Source organism: Carcharhinus amblyrhynchos, chromosome 10 (assembly GCF_965287045.1).
Source record: "Carcharhinus amblyrhynchos chromosome 10, sCarAmb.v2.hapA, whole genome shotgun sequence".
Classification (NCBI taxonomy): domain Eukaryota; kingdom Metazoa; phylum Chordata; class Chondrichthyes; order Carcharhiniformes; family Carcharhinidae; genus Carcharhinus; species Carcharhinus amblyrhynchos.
Window position 1 is genome coordinate 59,423,967 of NC_137333.1, and position 23,028 is coordinate 59,446,994.

The 23,028-nt window shown below is 40.6% G+C and overlaps 1 protein-coding gene across 1 annotated transcript in view; it reads right to left on the bottom strand.

Moving 5' to 3' along the window:
• LOC145349290 (DNA-binding protein RFX8-like) overlaps nt 1-23,028 on the bottom strand; it is a 67,056-nt gene that overhangs the window by 36,664 nt on the left and 7,364 nt on the right. Inside the window, exons 3-5 of the mRNA XM_080197797.1 lie at nt 10,753-10,830; nt 9,921-10,031; nt 3,562-3,712 (exon numbers count right to left, since the gene is read on the bottom strand). Coding sequence (XP_080053923.1) covers nt 3,562-3,712; nt 9,921-10,031; nt 10,753-10,830 — 340 coding nt within the window. The remainder of the gene's footprint in view (nt 1-3,561; nt 3,713-9,920; nt 10,032-10,752; nt 10,831-23,028) is intronic.

Consider the following 23,028-nt stretch of genomic DNA (forward strand, 5'->3'; position numbering starts at 1 on the left):
CTGCAGCATGACAAAGGGATGGAGAAGAGGCTGCAGAAAGAGAAAGCTCCATGACATGCATTCTGCCAAGTTGGACTCAGGCTTCCACTATGTTTCTTGACATCAACCGGAGAATGACATACATTCAACATGCCCTACATCTGGGTTTATATGCCTAATTAAGCACATCCCTGCCTGCTTCCCATTGAGGTGCTCATCTGAGGGCTCTGAAGCTGGACTTGTTTACAACCTCTCCCCCTGGGGAGCTGGAAAATGAACCATCCCTTATACCTGGCCTGGCTACTTGGATTTGATTTGATTTACTATTGTCACATGTATTAACATACAGTAAAAACTATTGTTTCTTGCATGCTATACAGACAAACCATACCGTTCATAGAGAAGGAAACAAGAAAGTGCAGAATGAGGTGTTACAGTCATAGCTAGGGTGTAGAGAAAGATCAACTTAATGCAAGGCAAGTCCATTCAAAAGTCTGACAACAGCAGGCAAGAAGCTGTTCTTGAGTTAGTTGGTATGTGACCTCAGACTTTTATATCTTTTACCCAAAGGAAGAAGGTGGAAGAGAGAATGTCCAGTGTGCGTGGGGTCCTTTATTATGCTGGTTGCTTTACCAATGCAACAGGAAGTAATGACAGAGTCAATGGATGGGAGGCTGGTTTGTGTGATAGATTGGGCTACATTCACGACCTTTTGTATTTCCTTGCAGTATTGGGCAGTGCAGAAGCCATACCAAGCTGTGATACAACCAGAAAGAATGCTTTCTATAGTGCATCTATAGAAGTTGCTGAAAGTCATAGCTGACATGTCAAATTTCCTTAGACTTCTGAGAAAGTTGAGGCATTGGTGGGCTTTCTTAACTATAGTGTCGGCATGGGAGGACGAGGACAGGTTGTTGGTGATCTGGACACCTAAAAACTTGAAGCTCTCAACCCTTTCTACTTTGTCCCTGTTGATGTAGACCGGGGCATGTTCTCCTTTATGCTTCCTGAAGTTGATAACAATCTCCTTCGTTTTGTTGACATTGAGAGAGAGATTATTGTTGCTGCAGCAGTTCACCAGATTCTCTATCTCATTCTTGTACTCTATTCCATCATTGTTTGAGATCTGACCCATTATGGTGGTGTTGTCAGCAAACTTGAAAATCAAGTTGAAGGGGAATTTGGCCACACAGTCATAGGTGTATAACAAGTATATAGTAGGGGGCTGACAACACAGCCTGGTGGGACACCGGTGTTGAGGACGATCGTGCCTATCCTTACTGATTGTGGTCTGTGATGACTTTCATGCTGGGTGCTAACCCCAACTCTTCAAGGCAGATGTAGTGTCAGTATCTGAGCTGGTGGCAGCCGAAAGTCAGATTACATGACAGAGCTCCTTCATTAGTGCTGCACTATTGCTCTCCTTCCACCTCCTTATGGACATATGTGGCTGTGCAGATGGCAGTTCCTGGGTGATTGAAAGAAGGAACTCAGATAGAGAAGGTTGATGTGAGGGAAGGGGGATTAGGTGGTGCCAAGAGGTTCATGTTTTAAACCTAATTGCAGCTTGCCTATCATGCCAAATAGCAGAATGAGGATTTCTGAGTGTCAAGAAAGGACATAAGGCAAGAGAATTCTGAGTGACACTGGAGCCAAGGATTGTATTGCAGCCAGACCCATGATGTGGACAACCAGCACCGCTGTAGAGCTCAAGAATTGTGGGCGTCCTTGTTCCTTACCAGTTCGACTCTGCTCCCTTCAATTGTATGCACTTCGTGCTGCCAAGAGAAAAGGCAGAATGGAAAGGTAGTGATTGTGTAGCAATCTGATTGGCTGATGAGCCTGTCTTAGCTGAACAGATGGAGATATATGGAAGCAGCGAGAGACAGGTGTAAGGTTGGCAGCATTGAAATGTATGTGAGCGTGAGGTGCAGTTTCTGGATCTGGATGCAAGCCCTGCATGGAAGGGAGTGCAACTGGATGAATGATGGGGTGTGATGCATTGAGAAATATGACAGGCTGGTGTTGTGTCAGGTAAGAGATGTCTTGTGAATATCAGCACTCTGATACTGACCACCACATTACAAGATTAGACTTCTTGAGGCTGCCAGGTCATCAGACTCAGACTTTGGCATTTGGACTTTCTGGCCATTTGCTCTCAGTTCTTTCTGAGGGTGGATCTTGAGGTTCATGTAGAGGACCCTGGGGCATTTCCTCCTGTCTTTATCACTAATGTGTCCATCACCTTATACAACACTCTGGAACCCTCTAATTGCCCTAGCATTTACTTTGCAATAATTTACATTGCACCAATGTTCAGCTTTCCTTGAATGAACATGTACCTTTAAGAAAATAGGCTGACTGTACCATATTATTTTCAAACAACACAGATGGGCCCCCTACTGACTACTCAGGCCATAGCGAGTTTGGGGGATAAGGAAGCACTGCTGGACACATTCAGGTCAATCGTGCATATATGATGGATTTGCAAAAATTGCATGGTCACCAGCTTGATCTGTATGAGTGCAGACAGGTCACAAATTACGACCACTGTGAGCGAAAATTGGGAAACCCAATTTTTAGCTGTATTTGTTCTGAAAACTCAATGCAACAATTTAATTCTTTCCCCAATTCTTTCAGTAGAAAAATAGACAGAATATCTTGAAGCCTGACAGTGGTTACTTTTGAAGAAATGAGCCTAGGGAGAACAAGCAGAAATGGGGCAGAAACAATCTAATGATCTGGGATCAGGGCTGCTGCGGATGGGTGGACAAGCCGGAATGAAAGAATGGAAGGTATTGGCAGAAGCAGTTACATAGATGGTGTAAATTTTGTTGTCAAAGAATTCCTTTGAAGGTCAGCTTGAAACTGATGCCAAAAAAAGGGGACTGAGAAAACAGCTGGTTGTAAAGAAAGAAAAATCTTTGTCCTCCAGGCATTTGGGCTTGGGAGATTGCGGCATGATAAAACCCAATATGATCCAGCCACAGCTAATGATGAGTAAGTGGATTTGCTATGTTCACTAGGTACATTCAAGATTTTGGCCTCTGACATGGAAGAGTGAGAGTTAGCATTCCAGCAATGGGAACAATAGATGGAGACAGTGAGTGATTTGATAGGGAAAATGGCATAGAAGACAAGAAGCAATGAAGCAGCAGCAGCAGAAATGTGATGATGGATGGATATACAGAAGTGATAGATTTGAGAGTAAGGATAGTACTAGACTAAGCCATGATATTACTGCCTAGATAAATAAAATGTAAAGTTTATTTATTAATATCACAGGTGAGGTTGCATTAATGCTGCAATGAAGTTACTGGGAAAAATCCCCTAGTTACCATACTCCAGCACCTGTTTGGGTACACTGAGGGAGAATTTGGCATGGCCAATGCACGTCTTTTGGTTTGTGAGAGGAAACCGGAGCACCTGGAGGAAATCTATACATGGGGAGAACTTGCAAACTCCAACAGACAGTAACCCAAGCCAGGAATTGAACCCAGGCAGCACTGCTAACCACTTTGCCACCTTCAGGTAGGTGATACATCTGTAATGTTTAAAGCTTTATTAATTATAAAAAGATACCTCTCATTTTCAGTGATTGGAGCAGCAATGGTGTGCCCTCCAGTGCATCAGTTAGCCAACTTTTAAATTTTTTGGCAAAATATCTAGCACTCTGAAGATGTTGCACAGAAAAGTCCCCAAGAAAATCGCGAAGAAGAATTTCTTCTATAATCTGTTAACACAGTAAATAATGGTTAAACCGGACTTTTCGTCATGTTAGTTAATAAATTTGAAATTTACATTTCATCCCAGATAATTTTACACTCTTTTAAATAAACCGAGCATTATCATTAAGGAGAAAAAATACAAAGAAAAATAAATACAGAAGACCGTGATAATAAAGCCTTTAAACATTATACGATCATATGTTACATTTTGTTGTGAGGATATTCATTCAAACTGTCATTAAAAATGAACTGAAGAGCAGACACAGTCAAATAAAAGTAACATTTGAAGTGAGTTTACCTATTAATTAAAGACAAACAAGAGGTAATGTGTTGTTGACTCACAAGTGGCGTGAGTCAACAACATACTGTGGCTTGGGAGAATTGTAGCTCACAACCAATTTTTGATCGTAAGGTGCCATTCATGTAGGCACTGGTGAAATGCGAGGTGCTTCCTCAGAGGAATGAGGGAAAATTTGCAGTTGCTATTGCCCATTTGCTTACACTTTCCAGTGATCATCACCAGCAAAGAGAGCATCAAGTCTCCCAAAGCCTTCACTGGGGGAATAACGTGCTGTGTGCAAGGATACTTGAGTGTGGTTTATGTATGTGATTTGTGGGATGGATTAAAATAGAGCAGAGGTGGTTCACCGCTCATCTGGATTGACAGAGGTGTGAGCACAGGTCATCTCTCATGTCTGCCAGCCATGGATGGCACAGCAACAAATTTGTTTGTTTAATCAAAGTTCGTTATTTCTTTGATAAACTTTCAAATGATTCTCAATGCTGTCAGTAAACACTGAATGTTTGGATAAAACTTTAACATGTACCTTCATAAAAATATTCCTCATCATAATACAAGGTGCATCTTTACTTTGTATTTATTATTGCAGTAATTATTCTACCACGTTGACAAGTTTCTACAGTTATCAAGTGGAACTCAGTAATAAATCATTTCAACTTTCTGGAAAGATTTTCTTTGCCATTGTTAATATTGTCAAGCTATCACTGTTTTATTTACCAAAGAAATACATAATGATTTCCAAAAGAAATTATTCCCAAAGGAACACTGTAGATCACAGTGTATAAGTTGACCCAATGTATAAGACCTGGCGACCTATTTCAGTGCCATGTTTAAGCCTCTACTTGATGTATAAGTCGACCCACTTTTCTGCTAAGTCATGCTGTACTTGCATTGATGTCAGCCTCAATTTTTCATCTCAGAAATAATTTACTCACCTATTAAGTTGGCATATTGGATCAAGAAAACAATAAAGCCCATGTTGCTAAGATGTTGTGTGCTAAGACATGCCCACACTGAAAAAATTGCGTGTGGCGAATGACGAATGACAAATAGTAAAGTGCAAAGCTGGTTTCAAGCTAAAACTTATAATATTTGCTAATTTGTCGAATAACTGCTATAGTGAGGGGATTTGCATTCATGATAAAATGGTGTGAGAATAGAAGAAGGAGGAATCTGCCATCAGGAGTTGCTCAAGACCAAATACTCCATGAGAACAGGGACCAGCCACTGGCCTGATCTCGAGAAGCATGTGTTGGAACGATCCTCAAAAATTGCCAGAATAGTAACAGCATCACCAGAAATGTAGTGCACATATACACAACACACATACATGGGACAAATAAAACCCCGAGCCTAGTAAAGGTTTCAGAGCAACTGCTAGTTGACATAATCATTTAATGGAACAAAAATGTCAAGCTTTGCAACAGAAGAGCAAGATCACTTGGAGACTACCAAAAGACATTGATGCCAAAATTACATTTCCAGCAATTCATTACCAGACAGTGGCAAGTTCCCATTATGCCACATTGGCAATATGGACAAAAAGCCCATGAATTTTAAAATGCCCAGCAGCCAAACTATGGAGCTCAAAGGACCAAAGCAATTCAAGTGAAAACCACAGGACATGTGAAGACCAGATTCAGAGAATGAAAGAAAATAGTGCATTGGATCAGACCCTTCAACCTTCCAAGCCTGTGCTGATCATGAAGCCCTAGCTAAACTAAAAAAATCCTTCTGCCCTTACTCGGTATGTATTCCTCCATAAAGAAAAAAGGAAAGTACAGGTGAATGTCCCAATTCCTGGAGGTGTTAGTCTAATTGAATGAAATTAAAGGCTAAAACATTAAATCATACTGAAAATCAAGTTTCCTAGAGGTATTTTTGTGTATCTAAGAACATAACATAAGAACATAAGAAATAGGAGCAGGAGTAGGCCATCTAGCCCCTCAAGCCTGCCCCGCCATTCGACAAGATCATGGCTGATCTGTTGTGGCTCAGTTCCACATTCCCACCCTCTCCCCATAACCCTTAATCCCCTTGCCTATCAAAAACCCATCAACCCGCGTCTTAAAAATATTTAGCGAGGCAGCCTCCACCACTTCAACGGGCAGAGAATTCCAGAGATTCACCACCCTTTGAGTGAAGAAGTTCCTCCTCAACTCCGTTCTAAACCGCCCCCCCTTTATCTTGAGGCTGTGCCCTCTAGTCCTACTGTCCTTTCTGAGTGGGAAGAGCCTCTCCACCTCTATCCTATCCATCCCATTCTTCATCTTATATGTCTCAATGAGATCTCCCCTCATTCTTCTAAACTCTAACGAGTACAAGCCTAGTTTATTCAGCCTCTCCTCATAGCTCAACTCCCTCAACTCCGGAATCAGCCTAGTAAACCTCCTCTGCACTCCCTCCAAGGCCAAAATATCCTTGCGTAAGTGCGGCGACCAAAACTGCGCACAGTACTCCAGCTGCGGCCTCACCAGTGCCCTATACAGCTGCAGCAAGACCACCCTACTTTTATATTCAATCCCCCTCGCTATGAAGGCCAGCATCCCATTTGCCTTCCTGACCCCCTGCTGCACCTGCAGGCTGGGTTTTTGCGACTCATGCACAAGGACCCCGAGGTCCCTCTGCACCGTCGCATGCTGCAGTTTTTCGCCACGTTAAGTAATAGTCCTTCCTACCATTATTCCTACCAAAGTGGACAACCTCACATTTGCCAACATTAAATTCCATTTGCCATTTCCTGGCCCATTCGCCCAGCCTATCTGCATCCTTCTGCAGACTCTCCACACCCTCCGCACAATTTGCCATTCCACCAGTCTTGGTGTCATCAGCAAATTTCAACACCATACACTCGGTTCCCTCCTCCAGATCATCTATATAAATGGTAAATAGCTGAGGCCCCAGCACCGACCCCTGGGGCACTCCACTAGTCACCAACCGCCAATCCAAATAGCACCCATTAACCCCCACTCTTTGCCTCCTATTTGACAGCCAATCCTCTATCCACGCTAACACCCTACCCCCAACTCCATGCCCCCTGACCTTCTGCAATAACCTCTTGTGAGGCACCTTGTCAAACGCCTTCTGAAAATCAAGAAACACCGCATCCACTGGCTCTCCTCTATCCACCGCCCTAGACACATCCTCATAGAACTCCAATAAAGTTGTCAGACACAACTTCCCCTTAACGAAACCGTGCTGCGTCTGCTCTACCAAACAATTCTCAAGATGCCTCACTATTTTCTCCTTGATCACGGATTCTAACATTTTTCCTACAACAGACGTTAAACTAACCGGCCTATAATTCCCCGCCTTTTGCCTGCCACCCTTCTTAAACAATGGTGTAACATTAGCCGTTTTCCAATCCTCCGGCACTTCCCCGGAATCCAGCGACGTTTGGAAAATAATCACCAAGGCATCCACTATCACCTCCGCCATTTCTTTCAGAACCCTTGGATGCATTCCATCCGGTCCTGGGGACTTGTCCACAATCAGTTCCCCCATGACAATGGTTCAATGGATGAAAATGAACTTGTGGATTGATAATTTGTGATGTGGCATCCTGGTGGCTTTTGTAAAGAAAGCAGGTTGTCAGTTTAGGACATGTTCAGATCTCTTAAAACTGATTCTTGTGAAGAAATAATGCTCACTTTGCTGTTATTCAGAGGCTGTGTTGGTAGTCTGATGTCCATAGTTCAATATTTGTATGAGTATACAATATTTGTATAAGCCATTCAAGGATCATGCTAATGTCAAAAGAAACAGATGGATGGTTGATGGAGAAATAAACCTTCACAATGAGTGAAAATATGCATGTTGCCCCGTTTGATGTTTCGTATGGTTGTGTCATCAAATCCTGGGATGTTTAAATGTACAAACTGTAATCAGACCATTCAAAAATGTGAAATATCCAATGAATGAACAAAGAACAAAGAGAACAAAGAACAGAACAGCACAGGAACAGGTCCTTTGCCCATCAAGTTTGTGCCAACACAGGTGCCTCTCTAATTTAATATTTTCTTGCCCCTACATGGTCCATATCCCTCTATTCCTTGTTTTCACCACCTCTGGCAGAATCTGTTTTCACCACTTCCTCCAGCAGTATGTTCCAGGCATTCACCAGCCTCTCTGTGAAAAATTTATCCCTTATACCTCTTTTAAATTTCCCCCCTCACTCTCAACGTATGTCCCTGAGTAATTGACCCTTCAATCTTGGGAAAAAGACTGATTATCCACTAGCCTATCATAATCTTGTAAATCTGTATCAGATTCGCCCTCATGCTCCAATGAAAACAATCCAAGTTTGTTCAACCTTTCTTCATAGTCCATATCCTCCAAACCAGGCAACATACTGATAAATTTCTTCTGCACCCTTTCCAATGCATCAACATCCTTCCTGTAGTGTGGCAATTGTACACAATACTCTAAATGTGGCCTAACCAAGGTCTTATACAACTGCAACATGGCTTTCTAATTCCTATACTCAACACCCTAACCGATGAAGGCCAGCATGTCATGCACCTTCTTGACCACCTTGTGCGCCTGAGTTGCCACTTCAGGGACCTGGGGATCTGCATGCTCCAATCCCCCTGTATACTAATATTTCTAAGGGGTGTACCATTTGCTGTATATTTTCCTTCTGCAGTAGGCCTTCCAAATCACATCAGCTCACATTTCTCCAGGTTAAAATCCTACTGCCATCTTTCGACCCAGGTCTCTAGCTGATTTATATCCTGCTGTAGTCTCTGACAATCTTCCTCACTATCTGCTTCTCTCCCTATTTTTGTATCATCTGCTAATTTACTAATTAGACCACCTACATTTTCCTCCAAGTCATTTATATATATTACAAACAACAGAGGCCTCAGCATTGATTCTTGTGGAACACCGCTTGTCATAAATCTCCAGGTAGAAAAGTACCTTTCCACTGCCACTCTCTGCTTTCTTTGCCCAAGCCAGTTTTGTAACCATCTTACCAGCTCACCTTGGATACCTATGACTTCAGCTTCTGTATTAGCCAGCCAAGAGGAATCTTATTGAAGGCTTTACTAAAATCCATGTATACAACACCCACTGCCCTGCCCTGGTCAATTTTTCTTGTCACTTCTTTAAATAACTCAATCAAGTTTGTGCGACATGACTTCCCCTTCACAAAATCACGCTGCCCATCACTAATAAGCTTATTGTCTTCCAAATGTGAGTACATCCTGTCCCTAAGAATTTTCTCAATAATTTCCCCATCACTGATGTAAGGCTCAAAGGCCTGTAATCTCCTGGATTGTCTCTACTGCCCTTCTTAGTCACTCCCCAGTCCTCTGGTACCTCACCCATGACTAAAGAGGATATAAAGATTTTGGCCTAGGCCTCAGCAATTTTTTCCCTTGTCTCTCTCTGTCAGTACTCTGGGACAGATCCTATCTCGCCCTGGGGACTTGTCCACTTAATGTTTTTCAAAACCGCCAATATCTCCTCCCTTTTTATCTCAACATGTCCTAGAATATCAACATCCTCCTGAAGAGGATGGAGGGATGATTCTGAAATTGAAGTCAAATCTAATCCAGAGTAGGATCCTCACAATAATTCTACAGCCAAAGCAACTCAGCATGAATTTGATTAACTCTTTGCATTGGATACCAAATTTGACAGTTTTTAAACTGTGTTGCTTGTGGTTAAAGGTATTTTTATGAAATTATTTCATTCAATAAAACGCGTCACATTTCAAAATGGGAACCTCCTACATAAACATCGAACGTGCAATTTTATACTTCTCAAATAAGCTGACCCCTAATTTTGTCAGGACTTTGAGGCTTTGAGGCAGTATATTAAACATGATGTAATCTATAGCATATTTAATGTATTGCCTGCAGGCAACTCTCTATGTTATCTTTCTGCTAGTAAGCATTTTTAATTACCTTGTACAGCTGGGCATCATAAGAACAGAAAAGCTGGCATATATCTGGGAAAGATGTATTGATGGCATCATATGTGAATGACTCCCAGAACAACAAAAGGAGATTTCTGACCTGTAACAACATATAATTTTATATCATAATGAGAGCATTCTGATTTCTTTCAACAAAAGGTTAATTAGTATTTTAAGTTACCTGTTATTTTCATAGTGAGTACGATGTGAATCCTACTAATGCCTGAACCATCACTCATACCTGGACGACATCATACAGTTGTAGGCCAGAATTTTACCAGTCCTTTGTTGATGGGCTAAGAGGCAGGAAGGTTGTCAAAATCACGTGGGAAGATGTCAGGGTGAAAGGGGATTCGTCTGATATCTTCTCACTGCCATGTTATTTTGCCAGTGATGGGAAAGTTGATATTTGAAGGCCAAATTGATCACCACTTCCCTCTATGGTGAGCATTTTCTCTACATTGGGAGGGGTCTGCTGATGAATGGGAAGATTATCCATTGAAATTTGCCACTTCCCTGTGAACTCACCACATCTATTGTCTCTATCATCTCGGTTTGCTCTAATATTTTATCAGCAATGTTGTCATATTAATGTAAATGCTGCCCTGATCTTTACACTGTTTTTATATCGTTCACTGTACCACATGAAAGCATGGACAGAAACTTTTTCATGGGAGAAAAAAAATCACATTGTAAATGAAAGCTTTCCCTCAGCCCATGACATTGTGGGTTGCTTTTGAGAACCAGGCTCTATAAATCTGTCTATTAAAATAATTTTACATGCTATGACTGGATTGAGACATCTTGTAAGAGTTCCATACCTTGTCAAGTTGATTGCTTCTAATATGCTGCAGGATTTCCTGGCAGTGATTATAATATGAATCGGCAACTACAGTAAACTAAAATAACAGGAAAACAGTCAAAACATTTTTGTTGGCACAAATGTAAGGGGAAAGATTTTATTGGGTGGGTAAGTGTAAAAGAGACGTGCACTTGCCATTTGAGTAGAATATTTCTTTTCTAATTCTTGTTCCCAGGTGGTAAACCGTGTTAGTTCACAGGTAGAGCCACAAAAGCTTTCTGTCTTTATTATTAATAATAATGACATTAGTGACATTTAGTAGTTCATATATGTTGACAAATATTGTTTAATAACAACTAAAACAGTTGAAGAATGTTCTTTAACTTCCTTCATATATATATATTTTAAAAATTTGTTCATGGGATATAGGTGTCGCTGACTAGGCCAGCATTTACTGCGCATCTCTAGTTGTACTGAAGAAAGTGGGGCGAACTGCCTTCCTGAACCACTGCAATCCATGTAGCTCACGAACACCCACACTGCTGTTGGGGAGGGGAGTTCCAGGAATTTGACAGAACACAATTATACAAAATGTCATGCATAGCAGAGATAACTGGTTTATTATAACTGGTAACTACACCAAATGCATGTCAAAAGTTACCAGAACAAATATTTGAAAAGACTGTTTGGGAAAGAGAAGTACGCCTGTGTGAAAACCTGGAGAATGTTCCATGATGAACATAAGCTTTCCAGAGGGGGATGAGATCCACTTGACTTGAGATTGGTCTGGAATGCAGAATCACTTCCTGTGAGATCTTTACACTAATTGGGGCAAGGACTGTTCTAGTTACCTTTGAATGTAGGTCAATTAGCACAATAAATCAGAATACAACAATGACTGATATTTAAGTCTCAACAGAATGTAACAGGAAGCATTGCAACAAAGAGGAAGGGGTTCATAACAGCAAACTCAACGGGTGAGATTCTCTGGCTTCCAAGTCATGTGTGTTCCACCAGTGGCGTGGAGGAGGGAAAGCTCTATACTCACACTGCAGAATAAATTAGAGCAGGATTCTATGGTCCTGCCACTAGTTCCCTGAGAATTCTAGCATTTTATTTAATCTGCCCAATAGAATGGCCTTGGACATGAATGGACTTCATGAGGACAATTAGAACAGCACATGCCCTCCTGCAGGGAAAGGAGACCTCTAGTACAAAATAGATGCACCAATCAAACTAAAAATGTGTGTGTAAATTATTAAAATGATAACTTGGATCTGAGAATCAATACAGCAATGTCTACTGGTACCTAATGATTGTGGAAAACTTTGACTGAACCAATGGACGGTGCCCAAATGTATTTCAAGTATATCCAACTGTAAGGAAAAGGTTAACAGACTGACTGTAAGTTCACGGCATTGTTTGTGATGCGGAAACTATACTTGCTAATTACAGTAAAATTGCTGAATTGGATGGGACAATTAACATTGAACCAGAGCAGTTAACTGTAGTAAATTATTCAAAGGCATACAGGTAATCAAAGCGGAATGGGAAAAAAATCTTTATCTGGCTAAGGCAGTGGAAGACAATTTGGGAATAAACTAACCAAGCAACAGCTAACCATTCACCCAACCAACCAATCCGCATCCAGAAGAGGACTGTGCATGAATTCTTTCAAAAACTGTATCCTGGATGTAAACTCCTAAAATGTCCCACAGAGAAGCACTTAAGAAAGAAGACATAAAATATCTATTGAGTAGAAGCACTTGTTTTGAGCACAGATCCTGGATCAATGTCTGGACAAGACCCCAGGTTGGTTGCAACTTGTTCACTTATCTTCTATCCTTCGCAAAAAGCTGCTTCATGCAACTCACCATGGGCCCCTCAGAACATCAATCTGAAATAGTTCAACTCATTGCCAAGTCAGACCATTTCTACATTCTGCATTTTTGCAATATTAATATTGATTTTCATAAACCTTATAGATAATTAAAATGGTCTATTTATGGAAGGTTGAGCTAAGATTTTCACAACTCAATTCATCTGCAACTATAATATTTTGAGAGGCCACCTTTAAGTCACTCCATTACTTAATAGTCTAAAATGTGCACTGCTACAGTGCAAGTGTCCAAGGTACATATGTGCAAATATAAAAACAATATTTTGAGCAGAACCTTTAGCTTATATAGCTACAGATAGGTGAATACTTAAGAAGTGATTTTTTTTACAAACCTTTCTGCACTTGTTATTGACAGTGAAGAAATTTTCTCCCTCCAAGCTGGAAAAATCCAAGCTATTATTCAGGAAAGAAAAGAAAAACATCTGAATATTATTGTATTACTATTATTAAAGAAAGGCTTGCAGGATGTTCCAAAATGCTGCAAAGCCAATGAAGTACTTTTGAATTATAATTACTGATGTTGTCTAAGCAAGCATGACAGGTAGTTTGTGCGTTCAGGTGAATGGTCATCTAACATACTTAACTAACAGATATACCAATACTAGATGAGTATTGTTGCAGTTCTGATCATAATGATAATGATGATCGGAATATATTGGTTTCGGTTCCAATATCAGCACGCACAGATTACAGATTCAATTCTATAGCATATGACATTATCAAAATATAATGATTTTGTTACACTTGCAGTTTATCTTGCTTCATTTGTTGTGGATTGATTTTTTGATGGCTGACCTTCTAAATATTAAATTCTAATAAGATCTGCTGCGGCAAATGAAGTATTCAATTCAGCTTGATGTAATAGTAGCAAACAATAAAAGGGACTATATGGAAGTATAATAGACCCTGATCTATCCTAGGTTTAATCTCATCAGTTTTCAAGCACACTTGGGCACAAAAATCCAGTACAGGATTTTTGGGATGTGCGATAGTATATCTTGCCTTTAGTTGCCAATTTTGCCTTTTCGTTCCATAGAAATGGGTCCTCCCAAGTTACCTGATAAAATCTGTCGAGACTATGGTACTATTTTGCCAGAGGTTTATTTTGTCATTGAAATTCCAAACAGTTTTTTGTTATCATACCAAACTCATTATTAAAATGACGATTGAATGAAGAAACAAAGGTACAGGAAGAAAACAGTTTGCGGGGTTAATTTTAGCCTGCTCCAGCAAAGAACTAACATTAGTTACTGTCTTTCAGGAGCCTTGTCCGTATCATTCAAAGGATGTTCTATAAAAATCATTTTTTTGGGAGAATTTGCTTGTGTTGACAGATTGATAAAAGGCCCAATAATAAAACAGGTTATTTTCAGATGACCTGGGGGAGTATTCATCATTTATTTTGTTGTACAGCTCCTCTAATGTGTCTAGTGTTGTGTAACTCAGCCACCCTGGTTTCCATAAACTTGTTTGATTGTATATATAGGTCTGAAAAGAATATCCCACAGTTTGTTTTTCTGGAGTAATGTAATGTTAATTTTCTTATTTCAATGCTTCTCCTTGAAAATTATACAACTACATGGTTACAAATGTTGGGATGCAACAATGTATCTTGTTTCCCTATCCTTATTTTTACATTTTGTTTCACTCCATTTTCTTTCACTCATATAATGGAGGCTTAGATTCCACAACCAGAATGTTATTCATTTTACATTCCTGCTTTGCTAGCTGAGTACAGGAATGAAACACACACACACATACATACATACACACACACACACACACACACACACACACATGTACACTCTGAATAGAAACAATGTAAAGATGATGAAAGACATATTTATCTTTTCTTCTTGAGTCAGCAGCAGATTCTTTAAGACACTGCCCATTGCCCATGACATGTGACTGGTCAAACAACAGGTACGGCACAAGTTGGGGGATGGCTGTAGAGACAGACTCTCCACTTGGGCTCTCTCTGGTCTCGCACTCAGATTGTTTCTGTTCTTCTCACCAGCCTGAAGAAAAGCAGCTTCTTAAACCCAAGGAGTGTTGGCTTTTCACATGATTGCCATCACAAACTGACCAGGTACCCAAACACGGTCATAGCAAGTTGATTTCATTGTTTAAAAATGATTAGATTATGGCTGGAGGAATTCCCTTCTCTGCCAGGTTCCATTGTCCAAAGTGATTGAATCTAATATCTTGTTCCACACCCTGTTGAATATCCTGGTGATGTTTTGGAGATAGGTCATTCATAATAATCTAAGTTAGTTGTCTTTGGTGGACTACTTCTAGATAGCCTGATTCCATACTAATGACTTTAGAATTGTAGTGCACAATTATACAAATGTTTGGCCATCTTAGAAGCTGCTGTTTAGTCATTTCAAATGCCGTTGTTTAGTCTCGTCATTTATCTGGTAATTTCAACCCACTCAATAAATAAAGTCCTTTTTAATATAAAACATGGGTTTATAATAGATGGAAGAGAAGTAACTTACTAATTTGAAGTCCTCACCAAATGCACAATATTATTTTCTTTATATTTAAATTAATGCAAATATATAACTTGTTATCCACTATATGAATGAGCATTATTTTACCTTTCAAATTGTTTATTGGTCATCAGAGATGAGTATCGACCATATAGGTGAGAATGTGCTCTCACACGTATTCCTTCATAGTGATATCTATAAAAGCAATTAGATTTTCTGTAAAAGCAATGCCATTTTTCTCAAAAAAATGAAATAACATACGATACTCTTTTTAAAATATATTATGTATTATATAAAGTACGTAGGATGTCAGACAGTGTTTACTCAACAATTCCAAAAATGTAATTTAATGTAATAACACAAAATTAAATTATGTAAATAATTAAATGAAATTATAATAGCCCGTGATAATACTAGTTCACAATATAGATTGTTCATTGGTAATTAAACTTCTGTAATAAAGATAAAGTATCCAGACTTTAAAATTAGATGAAAGGGAGACATTGATCTCTCAGCACTGGATGGGGTGGAATACTGCTTCACAATACCAAGGATCTGGGTTCAATTCCTGGCTTGGGTCACTGTCTGCGTGAAGTTTGCACAGTCTCCCTGTGTCTGCGTGGGTTTCCACTGGGTGCTCTGCTTTCCTCCCAAAGTCCAAAGATGTGCAGGTTAGGTGGATTGGCCATGCTGAATTGCCCCTTAGTATCAGGGGGACTAGCTAGGGTAAATGCATGAGGTTCTGGGGATAGCTCCTGTGTGGGACTGTGGTAGCTGTAGACTCAATGGGCCAAGTAGCCTCCTTCTGCACTGTAGGGATTCAATAATCGAGGTTTGGGACTTGATAAATGGAATGCTAAATTTGGCAGTTTGGAATTGGTTCTTGGAAGTACACCTATCTTCCTGACCTACTGTCTCTACTATGTATCTGGCTATAAATTTAATTAAACCAATGCACTTACAGTTGAGGGCCTAGCCACGGACCAGGAGCCTGACTCTGAATGGAGCATGCTTTGCTGTCATTTTTTAACTCAGCCACTGTGTTAGCATTCCACTTTCAGATTTACTTACAGAGAGTGCAGGCATGATGACGGCCCACAGCTGTTAATGGAAGGATTTCTATTTAAAAGGAGCGTGGCAAGAGTCAGAATTGTTTTTATTGCAGATTGAATATTGAGACTTTATCAGTCACAAGAATGGAAGTGAGATGTGAGAAAGCTGTGGCCTGGTTAACTGAATCTTCCCTGGAGGTCATGCTGCAGGCTGTAAGGGAATGCAGATAAGTAGTGTACACCCAGACAAGAAGAGAGACCAGCCATTCAAGCCAAGCAAACATGAATGGAAGTGGCTGAAGGTGAAAAGGAGGAATCTGGTGCTTTGCAGCTGGATTCAGTGCTACAAGAGATTCAGTGATCCCAGGAAGGATGAGTGACGTCTCCCTTTCAACTGCTGACCCACATATTTTCACTTTCCCAGCACCTCTCAGACCAACACACCTTGAAGTTCCACTCATTCCTCTGTCATAAGGCAGTGCTTCACATTCTCATCTGAATGGCTAACGTCTGACATTTTTACTTCTTTGTCACCTTACACTCAACCTTTCATGAAAATACTCACACTTGTAACTCTCTTGTTTTCTCTCCTTGTAGAAGAGAGTGCCAATCTCCAGAGAGATACAGAGAGCGGGGGTGGAGGAAGGTGGTGGTAGCCCTCCAGTGATAGGCACCCTGACCACGTCAGAGGAGAAATTTTGGGAGATGGATAAAGTGGTGGAATGCATAGTCATTAGCAAAGGAGAAATGGTAGTCTCCTAGATACCTGGTGTCAGAATTGCACATCACATTGCTTCTTGCACATCATTGCTAACAGTGATTTACTGTCACCACAAAATGAAATTAGAACATCTACACAAAGATGACATTGAACCCTTTCCCCGTGTCAGTTCTAATTATGTATTTTATCCTTCACAGGTTCTTCAGATATGGGAGGAAATTAAGGATTCCCAGACGATGTTCTGAGGAAGCACTATCCCATGATTCATGCACACCCTCCACCAGGGAGGATATACACACCTTGATGGGGATTCAGGGAAAATAGTGAGATTATCACACAGTGAGGCACAAATGGCTGACAGACAGAGGGATAGCAGTGGAAAGTCCTCATCGGAGGGTGCAGGATATCCCAAGTTCTGCTCAGCTAGATGCAGATGCTGAGCCTTGGGGTCATCTAAGAAGAGGACTATTCTGAAGCAGCAGCAGAAATGTGTGAGATTATGTCGGCATTTTCAGAGTCATTGCACATGATTGGAGAGAGATTGGATGAAACTGTCTCAAACATGAGTATCATGATGTTTTTGCGCTGATGTCCATCTCCATGGAAAGAGTGGCCACCTGCAAAGAGAATCAAATGCAGCGGGTACCTGAGTCATTCCTGACCTCAATAATGATCTGCACACATAATCTGTACTTTAAATAGGATGAAAGAAAGCCTGACCTTAGTGCCTCTTCAGCTTTTTATCAGCAAGAAGTATGGGCAGGCCATGGGAGGGAAGATGTCCACAGACAATCTTCATGTAAAATAGCTTCATGTAAATAGCTTCCTGAAACTTTAGAAATATATTCTCTTTTTTTTCCAAATAATTTTGAAGAAACAGCCAAATATATTGGGCAAGAATGGAAAAGTAGGAAGGATAGCCCTGATAATAAGGGATAACATAGAACATTGCTAAGAAAGGATCATGGCTCAGAGAAATCAGGAAGTAGAGTTAGTATGGGTGGACATTAGGAATAGCAAGACTCAGAAAACAGTAGTTTATAGAGCCCCAAACAGTAATTATACCATTAGACAGAGCATTGAGCAAAAAATCTTGGTGCTTGTAACAAAGACAATGTCATAGTTGTGGGGGTCTTTAGTCTTCATATAGGCTGGATCAAACACACTGACAGTAAATTTGAAAGCAAAATACTACAATCACAATCAAGTATCTTAAACTTAAACAAAGTCAATTACATAGATATGCGGTGAGACCTGGCTAAAGTTAAATGGGTGAAACTAAAAGATAGAGTGGTGAATAAACATTGGGAAGCATTAAAGAAAAATTTAAAATGTTTATTAAAAATAAATCCCATTGGAAAACAAAAAAATCAGCAAGACAGATCCATTCATGGCTTACTAAGTTGAGGATAATATTAGATTGGAAGAAGAGGCTTATAATTTTGTAAAGAAGTCTGATGATTGTAAGAATTTTAGAAACTAGTAAGAGGGTCACCAAAAAGTGATGAAAAGAGAAAAATAGAATATGAGATGAAACTAGCCAGGATTGTAAGAATTTTCAAGTATGAGAAAGGAAGAAAGAAGCTAAAAGGGTGTCAGCACCTTAATATGCTTCTTCCCATGCTCAAATATACTTTTGAGATGGAGACATCTAACATGATTCTTTTCTTCAATGTTCTAGTTGAGAAATCTGCTAATGGGTGCTTCACTACGGTCAACTGCAAAACTGCCTTCACCGGTCAATATACGAGTTGGGATTCGCATAGCTCCACTCACTATAAGATTGTTCTTAACAGCAATGTTGTAAGTAGGGCCATTTTGCTTACCTTGATGAAGAAATAAAGCATGTCAAAGCTATCCTGCATGACAATGGCTTTCCTGATCAGATCACTGTGCACTCTGTATTGCACAGACTTGTAATTGGGCCAAAGGCCTCCGCTTTCCTACCTGAAAAGCACAGTCTTTCTCAAATTACCCCGGGAAAGTATCTCAAAAATTTGAACATAGGTAAACAAGCCATTTCACACTGCTACTATGGTTACATGTGGTTATTCTATTATGGTTTCCACTAACTAGATACTAGTTCTGGAGTACAAGTTTTTAATGGTGTAGACAGAATGTTGTCAGAGCCCACAATCTTTGCTGAACCTTTGCCTTCAGACTGTTCTTGATATCATGTGGACTGAATCAAATTAAATGAAGACTGGCTTGTGATATCGAGGACCTCAGGAGGAGGCCCAAATGGATTTATGCAGATTAGGCATATCAGGCTGTCAATCTATGTTTCAAGTCTGGTTTGATACCAGCGGTGCCATTTTGGAGTTCAATGCTCTAACAATAGCCTATCCTAAAAACATGCACAGCTGAACATGTAAAGTGGCAGTATGCATACAAAATTGGCTGAGCAACCTTGGATTAGGACAAGAACTGTGAAGTTGACAATAGAAAGGAACTTTTATGTGTCTGGTTGCTTTCAGGCTAGTGCTGGAGATATTCAAAACATCTCAGAGTTTGCCATCTATTGTTGTGTTAGCGAGGTCACTGACACTCTCCATTCATTCAGAGCTAACTACATTTCATTCGCTCTTGCCAGAAATAATTGGAGGTGTCAGCACGTGACTTCACATTGGTTATAGACTCCCCCATCAGGCAAGTATTGACTGCACAACACTTTGTGGGTGCAACACATTAACTCTGTCCAAAACTGGTACCGAAAATTATTCCATCCCCTCAAAGTCTAATCGTAGGCAATCATAGGCAGACAATCATATTGATCAATGATGGTATCCTGGCAGCAATCAGAAGCGTTCATTTTATGGCAGATTTCTGTGCCTGCTGCTTTCTAGCCACCAAGGCAAAGTAAAGGGTGATAAAGGCCATCCGCTGACCATGTGACTGATTACTCCAGTGTGCCATGTATTTCCATGTAAACAATGAGAATTGTCACATAAAACTTCACAGCGCCAGGGACCCAGGCTCAATTCTGGCCTCGGCTCACTGTCTGTGTGGAAGTTACACATTTTCCCTGTGTCTGTGTGGGTTTCCTCCGGGTGCTCTGGTTTCCTCCTCCAGTCCAAAGATGCATAGGTTAGGTTGATTGGCTGTGCTAAATTGACCCTAGTGTCAGGGGAATTAGCAGGGTAAATGCGTGGGTTTGCGGGAATAGGGCCTCAGTGGGATTATGGTCAGTACAGACTTGATGGTCCGAATGGCCTCCTCCTGTGCTGTAGTGATTCTATGTTCGATAGAGCAGAACATTGGTGTGCTCATTCCGGTGTGACACTAATAGCTCCAACTCATTTTTCCATTTACCAACAGTCCCACACCTTCATAGAATCCCTACATTGTAGAAGGCGGCCATTTGGCCCATCGAGTCTGCACCATCAACAATCCAACCTAGGCCCTATCCCGGTAACTCACATATTTACCCTGCTATCCTTCCTGACACAAAGGGGCAATTTTGCCGAGCCAATCAACCTCACCCACACATTTTTGGACTGTGGGAGGAAACCGGGGCAGACACAAGGAGAATGTGTAAACCTTACCTTCCCTCTGTTACTGATGGTCACAGCATACCCTTGATCACAATGCAAAAATAAAAGTCACTGCAAAATAAACTTTCCATACTAAATTTATAATTGATATTATACCACACTGCATACAAAAGTAATTATTTGTGTGCTTGCCTTAAGAGGCTGTCCTCCATGTGCCTTTGCTTGGTCTAGTGCTGTCATATAACCCTACTGCAGTGGCAGTAGCATGGCTGGTGAAAGGCTGCTGAGTTTCAGTAGGAGATTGCAGATGGCCTTCAAGAACAACCATGAGCAATGATGGCCTAGAAGTCTGGCTGCTGACTGCACCACCTCAGCATGGGTGACAACAATCTGGACTTGCTGGCTAACTTGCAACAACTAGGGAACTGGCAGAGTGGCAGAGGTAGTAGGTTGACGCTGTTGTACTGAGAGAAGACAGTAGGTTTGTCCGCCTTGACAATCACAGTGGTCTATTGGGAGACAGATTTATAGACTGCTCTAATTCTCCACAAACCTCTTTACACAGTGGAATTCATAGCTATGAGGAATGCAGTTTGACCTTACATGGCAGCAAGCTGACCTTGCACAAGGAGGGCTTAACCTTGCATAAGTTGTACTGCAACACTCAGGCTTCTGATGAAAACTTCTTTTTAGCTATCAGGTGCCATCATGGGTGGGTCCACGAGTGTGCAATTGGAGTTGGCCACTGTTTCCATGCTGAAAAGTATAGGCTTCAAATTCTGCATAAAGCCCTGTGCCAACTTGGTGTCAGATTCTTCCATGTCGATATTCAATGCAGGCTTTGTGGCAGGTACCCCAATGCACCCAGAATGTTGTTGTGCATACTCATCACCCTTCTTCTCTAGGTTGATCCATTGAAGCACCAAATCTCTCATGCAGAACTCATATGATGTTGTACGGCACACCCATGCTACCCCTGTCCCCTGCTCTGTCTGGAAGCCACTCATGCCAGATGTTTCAGCTTTAAGTTATATTCTAAATTACATTCAATGTTAATATCTGAGTAGGTGGATGCATGCATGAAATAAAGTGGCAGTGTATCTTCTTGCTGTTGTTCCACTTCCTGGCCAGACAGCAGTTTTTGGGTATCTGAAAAGAAACAACACCAGGATAAAATGATGTGAGGGAGGGATAAAAGTGAAAGATGCGTGCTTACACCATCTGCACCTTGTAATTCGCAACAGGCGTGGTATGAGAGAAAGCAGACTAGATTTGAGGTTAGCACCATAAGTGATTTCAGACCCTCTGCTAGTTGTGGTCTTAACAATGGATGCCTCTATAATGGGCCAATAACGCCTCCTCCAATGAGTCCATGATACGCAGGGACACCTGTCCCCCTCTGGTTTGCTGCCTCCAATTCTGCACTATCTTGGCCTGCAATATAGAGAAATCTGTGTCGGTAATTGTGCAATCTATATGGCTAAAGGAGCCATCATGGATGAAAAGCTGGCAGTGTGTGTAAGTTATAAGTAAAGCTATGAGTCTTGCTGCAGTGCAGTGGAGCAGATGAGGTATAATTCCTGATTGACAGAAATTGTTGATAGGTGAGTGATAGGGCCACATTGAATTGAACAATCGTTGAGGCCAGAGGGACAGTTTGTGTGATATAGCATTTGAAGATATACTCACTGACCTTGACCACTTCTGTGATGTCACTGAACTTCATGCAGCACTGTACCCAGGTCCTTGCGCTTGGCTCCTGATATTCAACGTTTCACTTCCTGCATAAATAACAACGCCTGCTCTAAACACAATGCACCTCCCCTTTGAATTTTCAACTCACATTTGCATTCCTCCACTGTGCATTATTCTAAAGAAAACAGTTGTAGTGTTTGTCCAAGCAGAAATCTGCTTTATCCTATCATCAGTAGTGTATTCAGGATGTTGACAGAGATCTACTTTACTTATCAACAGGAGTGCACTTAGGTTGCTGTTAGGTGAAGTATAAAATTACATACTTTGAACATACAAATTCCCACAATATCAACATCTTTAAAAGTGACCTGTGGGGTAATTTTTCACCTTCTCTACCTGGGCACTAATGAGTTGGAGAAAATCAGCTGTATGTTGTGAAATGTATACAACTTTAATCCCATTGATTTCAAAACAAGGTAAAAGTGAAAATTGACTGCATTATTTTCAGATGATAAGAAGTGGAAATGTTACCTTGCACACCCTCTTGTACCCAGTCGCCTCGTTCTCAGATCACTAAACACTGAACGAACAAGCTTCAAAGCAAAGTAGAAAATTCATGACGATAACAAAACTGCCCCTCCTAATTTTTTGATGTTTAGTCTAGTCATTAGAAAATTAACAGATTGCATTAGATTTAAATAAAACAATTTCCTTGAATGGAATGCACATTGAAACCATTAAGTCATTCAAACTGGCATTCAAAAGTACTTATAACAACCAACATCCACATAAAAACAGTTGGATCAAAAAAGATTAAGCAGTTTATAATATAGTTCCCACTGAAATTAAATCATAAGCCTTAAGATGCATAAAAGGTACAACCATTCCATTTAGTGTTTTTAATAAGCTACTAATATTTATGTAGCTATACCAGTAGA